Below are 18,507 nucleotides of genomic sequence, written 5' to 3'. Positions count from 1 at the left end.
TTTTACGCCCAGCTTCGTTCGACTCTGTTTTGCGCATAAATTTTACCGTGATACCGAATTTGCACCTCGCTGGAATGAAAAACGGAGCGCAACTGCAGAAGAAGCGCCAATGAATTGGAGACGTCAAAAGTTGGCGCAATCGGGGAGGGCTATCGTTTTTATACTTAACAGTTGGCACCCCTGGCGATTGACAGGACCTTACTCTACAGTGGCGCCATCTTGATGAGTGCAAATGCGATGGTCCTCCTATCACTTTAGCGCTCACCAGCCAGCGCCACTGTCTTCGCTACTAGCAAGTGACAGGACCTCACTCTACAGTGGCGCCAACTGGTGAGCGCTAAAATGATAGCTCTGTCCATAGTATACAACGTCAATGGGCTTCTATTAAATGAATGAGTCATTCATTCATTAGCTCTTTCCTGTTGGTTTATTGGTCTTGGTTCATTTTGATTTAACCCATCCAATTCATTCATTCATCAATCACTCTTGTGTTTTGGTGATGTGACGATGTAATTCTGTTTGGCTTTTGTTTTTATTAAATTTATACGTAAAATAATTTAAAAAAAACTATTTTCATAATTAGTAATTGCTTGTGCGTTTAATGAGCGTTAACATTGTGGACTAAAGTGAAGTGTTAAATAAAAGTGCTTCACAGCGGAGCAGTAAGTAAATCTGATTCATTAAATGTACGTAGTGACAGTGTTAACTTCTAGCGATTAAGAAACAAAAGATTCTAGGTATTAAGTATTTACTTCGAAAAAGTATTATGAGTTAGATTTTAGTTCCACAGTATGTTGCACTGAACAAAATGTATTTGATGACTGTCAAGCTGTTACTTTATAGAAGTGTAACTGGTAGCGTATTTAACTGCCTATTTAGTTACAAAACTGGTTTGTTGTTGCCTACGATCACTTACAGATATAATATTGCTCAAGTAAACAATAAAATGATTGAAATGTCGATGAATTTTATCTGGGTCACTCAAGGTCTGTTGATGATGGTGATGACAAGACAATCAAATTGATTTGTAATCTTTGAATTAAGCAACCAATAACTTGAGAAAATTTAAAAATAAGAATGTACTTATCTGCAAGTTGCAAGATATTGCAATGCCAATCCAAAGAATTATATCCAGCTAGGTATAGATAGCCTACTTAGTTTAAATATCTTTCTGCTTAGTATTATTTAAACGATCATATCCCTCCCTGTGTACACACAAACAGAACAACTGAATCTTGTTGTTTCTGGAAATCTTAAATTTCCATACTATTATAAACGTATGCTTTGCTCCTCAATACCTTTTTGATAATTATTCAGAAGCCATGCGGCATAATAGAATTTCAACTTTGGAATTGGTTTTTACGTCTCAAACCTACACCTATCTTAATACCTACTTATTATTTTCGTTAATTTTAAATCATTTTTTTTGTCGGTTTAAGGTATAAGTATGTGTAAGTGATTCTAAGTGACTCTTTATTTAGCTTTCATGTTGCTATCTGTATAATGTCATGACTTTGCTTCTATGGCTCTGAAACTACTGTGACATCACATTTTGTGGGCACAAGGATACAAATACAAAATGTCTTTATTTACTACATTACAGTGGTGGGACATCATAGTGTCAGTTAACTTTAAATTTGATGTTTTAAAATTTAAGAGACTAGAAAAGTTTATAAAATATTCTTGGATAAGAAATGGTTTCAATTAATCTAAGAAGTTAATCGGACCATTTTCACAATATCTTTTATTTAAGTGTTAGCGATTTAATTGACTTGTGTGTGCTAAAATACCAATCAATGCTCTCAGAGATAAGATTAGACAAGTAATATTTTTTCTGTTGTCATGAATGATAGCCCAATAAGCTAAATACTGTTTTTTCTCAAGTACCTACCTAGTAGGAATAGAGCGATTTTGCAACAAAAATTTTGATATGAATCCTATCTTCTAGTCACCTTCTTTTATACAGGGTGTTTGGGTTAGAAGGTCATTTTAAGAATATTATACAAGTTCGCCCATTTGACCCTAAGTGGGCTACTTTTTTTGTTTTCATTTATTTATTTTCCGAAATTTGACCTAAAAACTGCTTTAATTTTTTTTCGCGTGAATTATGTTTTTAGTCAAATCAAATAAATTTCATATCCAAATAATGATTGGATAGCTAGTTACGAGCCGCCAAAGTTTAACAAAAGTACAAACCAAGATAAAAAATTCTACTTAGAATACGATTTAAAAAAAATGAATGGTGATAATGGATTGCCAATGATCTTAAAACATCTCTAGCTTCTCTTCTTTCTAATGATATATTACATGTAGTAATGTTATATTGAAATTAGTCAAAAATTCAAAGTTTATGGAAGAAAATGGAATATACAAAAATGTTCCTACCTACTTGCTACTTACCTATCTTTCATTTTCAGCCTTAGCTTTCATTAAGTAAAAATACAATATTTAAATTGGGTGATTGAACCCCTGGTAGGTAGGTAAATATTATTATACATACACACATTGTAACATACGTAAAGTTGCTAATTTTTACCAAGAAGCTATGAGTAATCTTTGTTTCCTACTTTTGCCATTCAGCCAACAGATGCTCAACACATTTTCTGAAGTTACTCTTGTCTTAACAATAGTGTACCTAACGAGTAGGTATGTGTACTTTATGGTAATATTTTATTTGGTTGATTTAAGTTTAATTACAATTTGTTAGCCAGTAAAACTCTTAATAGTTTCAGTCTGCACTTACGCCCGCGTAGAAATCAGTTTGACACGATTTTTGTTATTTCTATGGGCCTCAAAAAAAAACTAGCCCTTTGTATTATAAGTAATTTATTAATGAATAAGCGCTAAAGCGCGCGTAGTATAGACTTCGCTCTACTTTCTTCACGCGAATGCGATTCGAGCGCTTGAATATTTGCCCACACGTTGGTAGAGTGACCTGTTTAACTAACGACCTCAATTGTTTTGTCTTCACAGCACTAACGCTTCTGGTGTTTTGACAATATTCACAACGCTTGCATTTCGTTTATGTATGAGTGTGATAATTGCTTGGCATATCCTTGAATTGTGAGGAGTACCTACCTATTTGACCTATTTATTAGACAGTTCAAACGTACAAGTGCCTAGTCTATTTGCGGTGTTGTATGCTTACATAATTAATAGGATACGCATACAAGATCGAAAGAAATACGGAAACAAGAGATACGATTTTGTTTGTGCCAACTTTTATCGTGTCTCGTGGTGTTGTCACTTTCACTTTTTTCTGAGACTGCTCCTTTGTAATCTCTATTCTATTGCAATGCTCAGCCTCAGCCCTGGTATTTCACGTTGTAAGCCAGCATAATATGCGTGTGACATATGCTCATGTTATTGTCGTCAGCACCAGCCAGACGATTAACTGCGGGTTCCGAGAATGAACCGTCGTAGTCAGTCAGTATGTACTGAGAGTACTGAGTCAGTACACTCGGCGACGTACCAAACCCGAAGCTTCAGTTAAAATCCTGCAAAAATATTTTAGAAACTTACAATAAAGAATTTGAATTAACCTATCTATCCCTACAAGAGGACGGTTTTATTTGACGCATTCATGCTCGCAGTAGGTGTCCCCACTAGTCACTACCTACATGATTATAGTCTTAGATTAATTTTATTAATCTAAGATTATAGTGACATAATGTACACTTTGTCGTCAAGAGAAATATAATGTCAATCAAGATGTGTCGGGAGCACACCTCCTTGCCCTCTTTACCTTCCTTAGCGCCCAGTCTGGTTCGATTTACTGTGATTGGGATTGGGAGACATGTTGGTGGTGGTATTAGTGTCTTCTGAGGATGATTCCTGCAGTTTTGCCAGTCAGGTCTTGTCAGAAATTACCAGAAATATAAAAAAATGTAACCTTTTTGAATAAAAAGTAACCTTTATACGGGGGGGGGGGGGGGGGGGGGGGGGGGTGCGAAGCGATTGTGTAAGGTTGTTCATGGATGGAAAATGAATACAATTGATCATCAATCGTTTACCTAAATTCGAAATTTTGACCATTCCATGAAGACCGAAAAGTGACCGGTCGTATAAAACCGTTTCATGGATTTGCGTTTTATTATCGAAAAACATTCGCTAAAACTCATTTTCTTTAACAAATAATAAATCAAATTCATGTTTAAATGCAGTTTATGACATAATTTTAAAATTGTCACTATTGATATTTTTTACTGAATAACCTGAAAAGTTAATTCTACAATTTCTGAAAAATCACCTAAAAGTAACCTTTTCATTAGAGTAACCTAAAAGTAACCAATGCAGTTCAAAAGTAACCTAAAAGGTTACAAAAGTAACCTTCTGGCAACACTGGATTCCTGCTTACATAATAATCATGTCATGATGATTCAGACTGCGTTCAGACTTATTTGTTTATCAAAAGCGTAATTCAAGTTCATTTCAGGAAACTGATAATAAGTAAGGGCGTAATAGTAATAGTAAACATTTGAATAATTATTGCTAGTTTATGTAAAATGCGTAAATTATAATTATTTTTGTCTGATCCAACGCCGACAGATCTACACAAACAGGATGGTCAAATAATATGCCATTAAGAGTAAATGTACTGTGGTGTAACTAGAATTAATAGTTTCTATACAGACTATCTGTATTATGTCCCTCTTGATTCTCAGGATTATCTCATAACATAGATGGATAGTGCTAAATATGCGCAAATGGATTAACTACTTATGTAGTCTTTACTTCTATGCTACATGTCGACGTAGGTACATATAGGTACATATTTTAAAGACCGATAAAATTTAAATATAATATCAAAATGCTGCCTAATGCCTGTCCGAAACTGTTAAAGTACATTTATAATACCAATACCTCGATTGCCCTAATACACCTACGAACGACCTTATAAACGATTTTGTTTGCACACACGTGGTTTGTAGTTAATTTTGTTGTTTACTTTTGGGCGGCATAATGACTATTTCTTACATCATTTTCCATTTAAGATTCGTATTGTCAGAGTGCCAAATTCCGATGTTTGCACTAATAAATGGCGCCATAAAGGATTTAAGAAGAATTCGCGAATTTTGAGGGCATCTGGCTCGTTGATGGATATTACATTTTGTAGTAAAAACAAGACTGCTGTAGTCTTCCTGGTAGGACCTACGTCCTTGGACGAATACCTAAACCACTGTTAATTGTCGCAAGTCTACGTCATTATTCAGAAATTTGAGGCATATTAGCCCTGGACCAAGATTTTAGCCTACTCATCTATTTAGTCGGTACTCCATAAAAATTTGACTCAAGAAATCGTCCAGCAAATATTGTTTTCGATTTATGGACCTCTGTGCTTCGATGAAAGCGTAGGTTTGTCAATGATTTGTTTGACTAACTGTTAAGTAACGGCATTTCCAATGACCTTCATTGAAATTGAACCGTTTTTAGTGCCAAACGAGCTCGAACCTGGCACGAATATGACACGGTAGCCTGTTGTGAATTCGTAAACAGATGTTGATTTTTTTTCGAATCCATAATTCCCATTGAATTATTGTGTGCATGAGCATGTAGTAATTTAGGTAAGTTAGTACATAGGTACCTCTACATAAAACGTAGGCACCTAGTGATTATTTACTTAGTGTCGAGCAGGACTAACCAGCTTTAAATTAGGTATATGCGACTAAAAATAAATAATACTATAATAGAAGAAATATAGATAAAGTAGGTAAGAATAGAAAGCTAGTTCGATGTCTGTGCAAGCGTGCAGAAGCAGTTTAAATAGACCAGAAATAATTGGTACTCAACTCCTTGAACACCAACATGTATATTTGCTCTGAAAGGTCCTTATTTTCAGCATACTTTAGATAATATATTTTATGTATTTATTATAAAATTAAATACTCACTAATTGTGCTGCTGCACACCTACTTTGGAACTTTCACATTGTTGAATTTATAAAATTATCCTGTTTAGAGGATGCGCATCCGTCACAGATCGAATAATTTAATATCAAGAATTCTAATCCTAAATTATGCTGAATCAAAATTCAATACATCTTTTCATCACATGGATAAAATACATAATGTCCTACCTACTCTTTAACTGAAACGCAATAAACTAATTAATATCTTTGTTCTTTGCAGACATATCGTCTAGACATTACCAGGAACATTAGCCAGTACCCAGTAAGCAACGAAACAAACAAGGAACCTAATTTGAATGCATATTGTGACGTAATCGCGCCAAAACAAACGATTTGTTATGGAGACTCGGTTCAGAATTGCGTGAACAAAAGTCGAGATGTGGCGAAAAATTGCGACGGTTTTGCTGCTGGTGGCTACGGCGAGCGCACTCCTCGAAGGACCAAATGTCTGCACCAGGCAGGAACTGTAAGTATTATAATAAAATAGATTTATGCCCGTTTTCACCATCAATCCTTAAATTTTAAGTGACCCCTATGGTAACACATACCATAGGGGTCACTTAAAAATTTGGGATTGATGGTGAAAACGGGCATTAGGTATCTAAAACATGTAAGAATTCGATAATATATGGCAGGTAATAATGGGATTTCCCATTTCCGTTAGTAATGCATGTTATGCTTTGACTTGTTGAAAACTAAGTCTTTATTGTAATAGATTTAAGTAGTCTAAGAACATAATTTAACAGTCAATAAAGTATAAAAATATGAAACGGTGGACCAAGTTTAACGACTGTTGGAGTGGAGCACACTACACTTAGAGCATCTTACTGCAGTATTTATTACTAACAAGAAGAACTCCTAACTATAAATTAGTCGATCTCAAATAACATTGCGTGTGATAATTGTTTGTATTAAGAGATAAATAATGTTTATAACTAGTCACGTCGGAATTCTTGGTCATCGTTCACGCTTATCCGAATTACTTTAACAATGCACTAAGAGAAATTCATTATACTCGCCATTGAGTTAAAGATAAGGACTTCCGCGTATTTCAAGATGTTGCAAACGTAAAGTTTGTTCTGTGACTGTGCCTATCCTTTTATTTACATGGTTGGCAGTGACATTGTGTTTCATTGTTCTGCATCACTTAATCAGTAGGTGTATGGATATGGTCCAGTAAGCAATATGGGTACCTACTTTATGAACCTACTGTGTATTTGCCTTTTGAACGCTTGCTGGGGTGACTGATTACTGCTGATCAGGCTCGTTGTTCAATGGGTCAGTTAACTTTTATCGAACTTCCCTTTCTGCATTGTCTTTGTTCTGTCTGGAACTTTTTATAAAATTGCAATTTTGATAAATGTTACCAATAAGTAAGATGTAGGTATGGTTTAAAGGTCGATCGAGTTGGTTAAATGTTCTTTGGCACAAACTTGTTAAAAATGTGCGCAATATGCTGGTGTGACGTCAATCGATTTGAAGTGATTCATTGTAGAAAACCTCTTTATTTTTATCTGAGTTCAAGTAAAAGTCAAGTTTGTTTTAGGTACACAACGACAATACGGGTATCTGAGAATCAACCCTACCAAGTAAAGGAGTACGCGTGGTGTTTGAACATTCCGCCGCGATGTTCGAAGTATACAATTAAGTTTCGTCAAATATTCAAGACCGAGACGCTGCCCAAGTACAGGCCAGTGCAAGAGTGCTGCTCAGGCTACGCACCTGATAAGCATGGAGTCCAGTGCGTGCCGGTGTGCATAGAGAAGTGCGAGCACGGCAAATGTGTGGCGCCGAATACGTGTGCGTGCGAGCACGGATATGGGGGCCCGGCTTGTGATATATGTCAGTATTCCGCTTGTATTTTAACTGCTAACATCATTAAAAGTAGCTGTGTTTATTTATAGATCCAACTTGTACTTGATACGCAGGGGAATCGAAGCTGTAACTGATTTCAGACGGCGGGAGATATCAATGGTAGACATTAGGCTATCATTTGCAGATGGTTGCAAAGCGGGGGATATACATAAAAATAGAATTAGGTTATGAAACCAAGTTAGAAATAGTATGCGACGGAAATACCACACTACAATTATTGCTACTTCAGTCTGATACAACAATTTGCAAGCCCTGTGTGCCGTATTTTTTGATCAGACAAGATCCTTAATTCTACTTAAACGATATCCGTGCGACAATTGAATGAGTTACTCCGGGAGGGTGTCTGCAAAGTGAAAGTTGTTAAAGATTCATTGAAAAGCAAAAGTGGATGATGTTTTTTATGTTTCAGAAAACTAAGTTTTATAATGATAGTAGCATGGGTTTAATATGACAAGATCCGCAAACACTATTTTCAGACGACATGCAATAACGATTGTCTTTTGGTTTAGGAAGCTTGTAATGCCTGACTACCAGACTTTTACTAAGGTTATTTTGACGCAATTTCGTTTTTAGCCTGCCCCGAAGGCAAATGGGGTCGTAACTGCCAGAACTCGTGCCACTGCCTGAACGGGGGTACCTGCGAGCCGCTGACGGGCGAATGCGCGTGCGCCCCGGGCTGGCGCGGGCGATCGTGCGAGCGTGCGTGCGCCCCGCCCACTTTCGGAGACAACTGCGATCAGAAGTGCCAGTGCCAAAACAATGCGACGTGTAACCCTGCCACTGGGGCATGCACCTGCTTGCCAGGTTTTACAGGACCGCTGTAAGTGTGCCATACTATGTACTATGTACAACTGTCACTGATTTTTCCTACATATGATTGGAAAGCCGTAATTCTTTTGTCCACTCCTCAACTCTTGCATACTTATAATTACAAGACTGTAAATTATATTACACATTCCATACCATACCTTTTACGCCCGATTCCCATATTTGATCTTCTATTCCAAGATTTTAGCAATATTCAGATCTTGATCTACTGTACTTTGGTCTCTTACCTGCTTTCCAATATGGGAATCGAGCGTTAGTTTATAGCTTAACCTACATGCACTACAGTTCGATACACAATTAAGACAGTATTAAATTATTATAATATTGTAATATTTACATGCGATTGCAAAATACACAATTTAACAATAGCTACACATTAAACATTTAGTTGATCTACTGTCAGGTTGTTAAAGTGGTAGCTTCCTAAACATGTCACTGTAAATTAATCAAATAGGTACCATGTGTATCAGCAAACTAATATTCATTGTCATTGCATATAATATTTCATGTACAGAAAGTACCTATTTGAGAAGACTTGAACATTATTTTTGTTTTGTACAAGCCCTTGCCCAGTCAATCACGTTCGACACGATGTACTAATGGTTTGTTATCGTTTCGTAGATGTGAACAGCATTGCCCAGGCAGTGACCCCTGCCCCCAGGGCTGTCGCTGCCAGAACAAAGGAACCTGCGAACTTTTCACGGGCGAGTGCGACTGCACTCCCGGTTGGACCGGGGAAGTTTGCGCCAACAAGTAAGCAAAACAAGTAACATACGATACACTCATTGTCATTATTCAACAATGGCACGATCGCGATATAAACGAACCGCCATTACCGCCACAATCCGTAATGTCAATTTTAATAAAATTATAACTAAAGTTATTGGTATCATTTCTCTTTGTACTCGGTCGCTTAAATTATATAATTTTTAATCTTGCAAGTAACAGATATTTATCAAATAATAACTGTTTATGATTAATTATCATCTTATCGTTTTAAAACATGTTTACAACATTATCTATCTATCACTCATGGACATTGCACATACGCCAATACTATCACAATAGGTCATTAGAGAGACAGTTAATGCTTGAGAACAGCGGAATTATTTGTTATTATTGAATAGCCCAGAGCCAATAGTACAACGTAACCTATGATAATAGTGTATCAAACTAATTATTACATTATATTAATTACATACTACACAATTAGAGTTATCTATTATGTAAATAAGCATGCTTTCTTAATTTAGCTTCTAATAAAACAATTTGTTAATTGAAATTAAAAATAACTTGATAAAATACACCTAAGTAATTTTTGTGTTTGAGTTTCTTATTAATGAAACGGGTAAATAAGTTAGGATTACGTTTTGGTTATCTATTTCAGATGCCCAACGGGAAGATGGGGCGAGAAGTGCGAGCGGACGTGCGAATGTGCCAATGGTGCGGGCTGCCACCACGTGACTGGCGTGTGCCAGTGCGAAGCCGGGTACACCGGGGAAAAAGTACGCCACAAACACTACTAAATACTCTTTTCTTAATTTTTATTATTATTTTTTATTTCAGTTTTGAGTCTACTACTTATTTTGGTGTTGGGATATTTGTGTTATTGACCGAACTTAAAATATTCTCCTTTGACTGGCGTTTGCCAATGCGAAACCGAAAGATTATCTTTTTTTATTTTACATTTTCTTTTTATCATCGTAGGTAGAGTTGCCGCGAATAGTGGTTATAGCGAATAGTCGAATACCGATTATTCGCCATTCACTTTGGCGAATAGTCGAATAACTCGACATTACTATTCGACATAAAAAAAAAAAAAATTATTTCTAATTTCTTCTAAGGTTGTGAGAAAAGAAAACAATAAAGTTAAAGAAATCTGTTTCATGTTATACATACCTACTTATGAAATTGTTACGCTCCCATTTTATGCATTGAGCATACTCATTTTCTTTCATCAGAATATTGTGGTAAATTGAAAACCGATGATTAAAATAAATGTAATTCCAGTTTTTAATTTCATCATCATCATCATCATTTCAGCCATAGGACGTCCACTGCTGAACATAGGCCTCCCCCAATGCTTTCCATGTTGATAGGTTGGTAGCGGCCTGCGTCCAGCGCTTCCCTGCTACCTTTACGATGTCGTCGTTTCTAATGTACTTTTAAATTATAAGTACATTAATATCTTGTACTTATTTAAATAAAAACGGTTGTCATAATTAGAGGCACCAATTATAAATTTATACATAAGAAACTTATTCCAAATTACAAGAACAACGGAAATTGTCTTTTTGTTTTTTTTATGATAAAAATGTTAAAATACATATTTTCAGCTCAGAGATTTTCTTAAACCTAATAAGCATACGTAAATAATCAATATTAAATTCCACCTAAAAAAAAAATTTATGAATTTTTTTTTCACTTTGTTCATTAGGGTATGTCATACCCCCACCTGGTACGGGACGTAACTTTTAGTCACCTGGTACACGGAGGGTTAATTTCAATATAATAATATGATAGGCACATGTACATAATAACTATTACAAATAATAATTGATATTGTGTATTGTTTTATTAGGGAAAATAATAAAAATATGATTATTTTTAACTCATTAGTTTTTTTGTTCACTAAAAGTTTATTTTAAACGACTATTCGCCGAATACCGAATAATACTAGCTATTATTCGGTATTCGACGAATATCAAAAAAATGTCGAGTAATGCCGAATACCGAATAATAGCGAGTATTCGCGGCAACTGTAATCGTAGGTAATTAATTTGGCACTGCATAATTAGTTATGAGATTTTAAATTCAAAGGTCAGTGCAGTTGTCCGCGGTTCTATGAAATATTTGTCCTCATTGAGAAAATTGCGTGGGACGTAGGCAGATAAATAGCGCGCAGACCGATCGTTGTTGCTACATCTAGTGACTATTTTTTCTTATCTTCAATGCCACAGTCATGCAACTCGACCGCGAATATTTAAGCAGTTTTTTATTAAGGAAAATCAATGTTGTATAAAAATGTATTTTTGATTATGATTTTGCATTGCTCGTTGATTTTTAGTTTCTCACAATTCTCTTGGATTTAATAATATAAAGAGACATTTAGGCGACAATAGGCGCAATGTGGACTTAGCAATTTCAAGCAAGTTGCTGTTTCAGCAACTGGAAATGTAAATTCGACAAAGCATCTTTAAGACTGCGATAAACAGGGGGTATTTATTGCAGCAGAGTAAAATACCGAGATTTGGCTATCGATGTTTTTGCAATATTGTTGTAATGCAAGTAGGTAATGAACCACCTCCTGGAACCACAAGGCGTTGTTCCTTTCCCTCTCTGAGATTTTGGCATTTTCTCTTTCTTCAAAAGTTGAAAAACATCAAGCTGTACTATCATCGCGGGGGCTTGTCGAAATTTTTCAGTTATCTACTGAATAAGAATACTTTACTACTGCAAATAAAGTTACTACGTCTGCGTGTCGCCTAAAACATACCTAAAAGATAACCAATTGGAATGTAAACATGACCTTTTAGTGCTGTGACGTCTTTCCGCTTGAGCATTAGGTACATTTCTAAAAGGAATCGGAAAGAAGCGTCGTCATGTTCAGCATTTTGTTTCATAAACATTTTCTTTAACCGTCTATTAATATGTAATATGTGCAGTAGATTATTAACTAATTAAGTTCGCGAACCTTGCATCAGTGTAGGTAAATGAAACAATACAGTGCAACAGCACTTGCTTTTCTCTCAAGAAGTTCGCGCGAGGGCTCAGTAAAATGCCACATCTGTACTGCAACTCTAGGGAACCCTCTCTTCCCCTTTCTCTATCTTATATCAGTATCACTTATAATGTCAATATTTGAATTCTATTTTATGTACTACAGTAGAACGCCGATTATCCGAATTAATTGGGACCGGGGTAAATTCGGATAATCGGACATAGACTGGTAATAGAGAAAAACCAACTGTCACACATAGAATAAACTTTAATTAGTTTAACAAACAGATATATTTCTACTTGGAGTTATTGTAGAACTGCTACAATAACGCTCAGTTGAAATATATCCGAATTCCAACAAAAAAATCAAAAATTACTTGGTTTTAATTTTTATATTACGCTTAGGACCGATTCGGATAATTGGCGATTTGGTTAATACATAATACAAACATATCGCACGCATAAAAACCTTTTGAACGTAAATTTAACCTTCTAGTGTCGTGACGTGTGCCCGCTCGGTCACTACGGCGTGGACTGCCTGGGAAACTGTTCCTGCCAACATGGCGGCGAGTGCAACCCTCGCAACGGGTCGTGCACTTGCAAACCGGGCTGGAAGGGCGAGTTCTGCCAAGTGCGAGCTTGCGAGGACGGCAAGTGGGGCGCACGGTGCGATAAGGAGTGCGAGTGCAACCCGGAGACCACTGATATGTAAGTGAATCTACTTATAAATGATTAATTGAGTATTGAGTATTAATTCCCGTTTTCACCACCAATCCAGGTAAGACATAACAGGAATTTTGTTTTCATTGCGGTCACTTAAAAATTAGGAATTGATGGTGAAAACGGGCATCAAAGTATCTTTATAGTTTCCAAAAAGAATCAATCTGATTTAAAAAGAGGCCCTGCCATTCTGGTACTTAAAAACACCAACTCTATGTCAACATCTAAATCTTTAAAAGCCTTTACCTCCCCATAGAAATAAAACTGTAACAGAGAGTTTAGAAGATCTCGCCTCTTTTCTCCGATCGGAGATGGTTTTTGTTTGACATACTGTATGTGTTGCGTATTCTAATGATAAACACGATTCTTCAAATTTATATCAATTGCGTTTCAATTCTGTTTACTCGTAATACCAATTGGTACAAATTGAGTGGCTGGCGAAACTCATCGAATACCAACTGAAACAGCCGAATTTATGTCTGTTATAAACTCGAATGACAAGAGGTTAAAAATGCGGGAAAATAAACACATAATTTACCAGTGCTAATTATTCATGACACATTAAATTCACCAGTGAAACTTAATACACTTTTAAATTGCATTTTTCCATAGCAAACAATTACTTTGTGTATTGTGTCCTTGTATTTATTCAATACCTACACTTTAGGGAAAACATGACAAAAACTTAAGGAATAAACGTACACTACTTTTATGAGTTTTATACATTTCTTGCTTTTCTCACTCTGACGGAAGGGTCAGAGTATATTTTATAATACATATTATAATTATGAAGATAAGGATTTGATAAATTTTATTCTTGTTAATAAAGATGTCACAAGCAATAGGTAAGAGTAACAAACTAAGGCTGAGTTGCACCACCTAACTTTAACCGTAAATATAACGATAACCGGTGTTTTTTGTATGGAGTTTGACAGATTTGTGACGTGTTATAGTTAAAGTAAGATGGTGCAACCAAGTATTTAATCCACTTTAGGGCATAACATTTTAAAAACTTTCATTGATAAAATCAACCTTATGATACCTTTAAAGCCCGGTCTGTGAGCACGTAGAATTTTGTCCAATGACCCCAAGCTACCCATACTTATCGCTCGCGCGTAATTATAATGCTGTCGCGACTATGCGACGAGCGCCCGCAATGAGTGTGCGAGCGCGACAGGAACATTATTACGCGCGAGCGATAAGGATGGGTAGCTTGGGGTCATTGCATACCGGTGCAGTCCTGTTGTCCCCCCTGCTTGGCCCCCCTAGGGGAGCCAACAGGATTTCGAAATCCTGTTGTCTCCCCTAGCCAGGGGGGACAACAGGACTAGATTTTTAATCAATGATTTGAGGACTGTTGTCCCCCCTGGCAAAAATATTTAAATGCCATAATTTTTTATAGCATAATTTATGAAAAACTGAAGTATTTGACTGAATGCCAAATTGCCAAACTGAATACCTAAACGTTTGTCAAGGTAATAATTACAATTTTGATAGGTATTGGTGCCGGCCGGTACTAACACTTACAAACTTGAAATTTGGCAGGTAGGTTTCCTTATAGGGTGTAGACATCCACTAAGAACGGAATTTATTTATTAAAGGATTGAAAATAATACAACGAAATCGCGGGCGGCTGCTAGTTGAATCACTGTCACTGAGCAAGTAATTTGTTGAATATTATGATTAACTAGCTGTGCCCGCGACTTCGTATGCATGAAAATCCGTTTTCGCAACATTTTTCATTTTTGCTCTGCACCTATTACTCGTAGCGTGATAGTATATAGCCTATAGCCTTCCTCAATAAATGGGCTATCTAACACTGAAAGAATTTTTCAAATCGTACCGATAGTTCCTGAGATTAGCGCGTTCAAGTAAACAAACAAACTCTTCAGCTTTATAATATTGTATAGATTTAAAATTATTCAGTTTTAGCATCCTACCTACTAATGTTGTAAGTAAATGCGGAACTTTGTGAGTATGGATGTTTGATACTCTTTCACGTAAAAACTACTAAACGGATTTTTACTTACACTTGATAAACTTTACAGTACCTAGATAATATTTTTTATACATGAGAATAGCATAATAGAGGTACTTAGCTTTTGCCTACGGCTTTGTCCGCTATATGTTTATATTTATTTATAAAAAAAGATAGTTACTTTCGCCACAGATAATATAATACTAGTACTTTCGCATTTATAATATTATTTAGTAGGGATAATTCATAACGATTCTGTCAAAAGCAAGTAAAGCAGATTTTGAAATACATAGTCTGAAATAGTACCGGTACCAAGAACTTATATTTTTTTCGTTATCCAAATGTTAATTATTATTTGACATACGTTTAGGTATTCAGTTTGGCAATTTGGCATTCATTCAGGTACTCCAGTCCTACTTAAAAGTTATAAAATTTTATGGCTTTTAAATAATTTTTGCCAGGGGGGACAACAGTCCTCAAATCATTGATTAAAAATCTAGTCCTGTTGTCTCCCCTAGCCAGGGGGGACAACAGGATTTCGAAATCCTGTTGGCTCCCCTAGGGGGGCCAAGCAGGGGGGACAACAGGACTGCACCAATTCTACGTGCTCATAGACCAGACTATAGGTAAGGTTCAAATTATAGTGGCAGTATGTAGTGTTCGTCTTTATGTTAATCGAATAAGGTTCAAATCATCATGGTAATGTACAGGTGTGACCCATGGACCGGCGCGTGCGAGTGCGCAGCGGGATGGAGCGGCGAAGCGTGCTCGCGCCAGTGCCCGCTACTAACGTACGGCAAGGGCTGCCGAAGCACTTGCCGCTGCGAGAACGACGCCCACTGCTCACCTGTTAACGGTAACGTGATCATTGTAGACCCCGTTTGTGCGGGTGACAACCCTTACTTGTGTCAGATAAAACAAGCCAGACTCCCATAGATTGCTCCCTTAATCGTTGAGTGCCCGGATGGCATTATAATGCCATAAGGCCTTATATACTGACTAGCGGTCGCCCGCGACTTCGTACGCGTGGATCCCGTTTTACCCCCTTACAAGTGGAGTTTCGTAAAATCCTTTCTTAGCGGATGCCTACGTCATAACATCTACCTGCATACCAAATTTTAGCCCAATTCGTCCAGTGGTTTGGGCTGTGCGTTGATAGATCACTATGTCAGTTAGTCAGTCACCTTTAGATTTAGATAGATTATCCGGGAACGGAGTACGCGAACGAATAGTACCTAAATACTTAAGTAATAGCTTTGACGTATTTTAATAATAATAAACTGGAAGAGTTCAGTGACTACGTCGCCAACCACAATGCGTATTCAGATGAATATTGATTTCTATTCCCACAATAGGCATAAATATGGTTATTTGCGTAACAATTGTTACAAACATTAGACCCGCTGACGCATGAATGTTTTCCATAAAAGGCTCACTGATTTGTTAGAACAGCTCTCAGCTGTATTCGTGGCTAATCATTTCAATAAATAGGTTTATATCGTGATACCTACTCCGCAAAACAAAGTTGACTAGGGTTGAAGTCAATGGAACTTCTTCGATGTAAAGAACAGCAGCATCGACTCTAGTTTCAGCCGATCTAGCATCACATCTTTTTTTTGTACCTACTTGTTTTATTTATTTATTTCTTATCGTAACATTCTGTAAATTTTAGACAACATGTTGCTTTCCAAACACGTAATCGTGTCGTCCTTGAAGTTTTAAACACCCTGGCAGCTCTTACATGTTATACTCGTAGCTTAGCTTCCAATTAATCTCTAAATAACAACACGGTGTGTTGTTGCCAGCAAGTATGACATATGTCAAATTAAATAAATATGTTTAGATATAAATAATTTTATAGTATAAATTAAAAATCCGCAAGTGTAGTTATAGTCGCTTCATAAGACACCTTACTGAGTAAAGCATTCATACAGGATCGTGCCTATGTGCGCCGGGCTACCGCGGGTTGCGCTGTGAGGAGCGCTGTCCCTACCCTCTGTACGGAGACAACTGTGCTGATACATGCGACTGCCACAACAACGCCAGCTGCTCGCACGACACCGGCGAGTGCACTTGCACGCCAGGGTTAGTACTCCATTTGTTACCACCAGTGGGTGTTGAGGACTTATTATGTCGATTTTAGACGATAAACCAATAAATTTGTCATCTAAAATCGATGTAGAATAAGATTTTATCGTGGCGTGCATTCTTGGCGGGACAAGCGCCGCTACAGTTACAACAACGCTCGCTGCTCGCACGACACGCCAGGGTTAGTGCTTCTTTTGTGCATATCGATGACGACAAGTGAGCTTATCGTTTAAAATCGATAACGCTGTACGGCGACAACTGCGCTGACGTGCTACCCTCCCAAACAGTGTTTTAGTTCTATATCGCTCTTATTCCCTGCAGTTTAGTAGATTTTCTATTTTTCTATTTTCATTTTGTTCCAGATTCGACGGTTTGAAATGTGACCGTCCATGCGATGGAAAAAGGTTTGGCTTGAAGTGCCTTCAACCTTGTGACTGTGAAAATGATTCACCATGCAATCCAATTAACGGTAAGATTAAATTTGCAAATTTTTCATATAATCATTATTTTATTATTATACTAAAACAATTTATTTATCAATGAATTAAATTGTCATTGTGAGCCATGATTTCAGTAAGTAAATATAGGAATCATGTTTGGTTTTCCGCAAGCGCATATCACGCTACTTAGAAATCACTTACGTTTGTAATACCTACGTAATAAAAATTAATGATACATGTAATAACGAAATATATTTCAATGACTACTGTAAAATAAATGATCAATCATTTAGATTTAAATTAATTGTTTTCCTGTTGGATGGAAATAATACAATTAGTCACTTACCCTGTAAACAATAGACATAAATGACAATAATAATTTTATTTCTTTGTGTTATATTTATAAAATAGGTAAATAAAATAAATCTTCAGGTGGGCAGAAGTTGATTGATCGTTAAATTCAAAGTTAAGCTAATCTTTGATAGCCAGGTTGTGTTAAAATTAAACAATCAATCATTTTGTTTTACAAAAAATATTCGATATGAGACCAAACAGATCTGGTTCATCTATCGGTCAAAATGGTTCTTTAAAAATCTCATAACTTTTAAAAGTGCGTCGAACTACAGCTTAGTTATAGCACGTTATAGTAAGGTTCAGAATCGTCTATTTAAAGACTAGATAGCCATACGATACTAACCCATATTCTTCACGTCATAAAGGCGAGTGCGTGTGTGGCGCGGGCTACCAGGGCGCGCGCTGCGAGCGGCGCTGCCCGGCCGGCTTCTTCGGCCAGGGCTGTCTCCACGCCTGCAACTGTTCCTCAAACTCCAAGGGCTGCGACCACGTCACAGGACAATGTATCTGCGAGGCTAGCTGGGGAGGTGTGTATGAATTTTATCACTAAACGCTGTTTAAGAAATAGAAAATATGTGAATTTTATTATTATCTTT

General features: G+C 36.7%; 1 protein-coding gene across 4 annotated transcripts in view; it reads left to right on the top strand.

The window, feature by feature from the left end:
- The first annotated feature begins 461 nt into the window (after positions 1 to 461).
- Positions 462 to 18,507, top strand: part of LOC135073917 (protein draper) — a 31,571-nt gene continuing 13,525 nt past the window's right edge. For all 4 annotated transcript variants that reach the window (XR_010257725.1, XR_010257724.1, XM_063968169.1 and 1 more), the window contains exons 1-11: positions 462 to 662; positions 6,129 to 6,374; positions 7,455 to 7,750; positions 8,357 to 8,603; positions 9,233 to 9,364; positions 9,999 to 10,116; positions 12,828 to 13,039; positions 15,740 to 15,885; positions 16,964 to 17,114; positions 17,480 to 17,586; positions 18,277 to 18,438. Coding sequence is in view for 2 of the 4 variants with exons in the window: in XM_063968169.1 (XP_063824239.1) it covers positions 6,286 to 6,374; positions 7,455 to 7,750; positions 8,357 to 8,603; positions 9,233 to 9,364; positions 9,999 to 10,116; positions 12,828 to 13,039; positions 15,740 to 15,885; positions 16,964 to 17,114; positions 17,480 to 17,586; positions 18,277 to 18,438 (1,660 nt within the window). In the remaining 2 variants the exon portion in view is untranslated. The remainder of the gene's footprint in view (positions 663 to 6,128; positions 6,375 to 7,454; positions 7,751 to 8,356; positions 8,604 to 9,232; positions 9,365 to 9,998; positions 10,117 to 12,827; positions 13,040 to 15,739; positions 15,886 to 16,963; positions 17,115 to 17,479; positions 17,587 to 18,276; positions 18,439 to 18,507) is intronic.

The sequence above is a fragment of the Ostrinia nubilalis genome, chromosome 8 (genome assembly GCF_963855985.1).
Source record: "Ostrinia nubilalis chromosome 8, ilOstNubi1.1, whole genome shotgun sequence".
In the NCBI taxonomy this organism is placed as follows: Eukaryota; Metazoa; Arthropoda; class Insecta; order Lepidoptera; family Crambidae; genus Ostrinia; species Ostrinia nubilalis.
The sequence above is the reverse complement of the archived record's forward strand: the minus strand, read 5'-3'. Positions and strand labels throughout refer to the sequence as shown.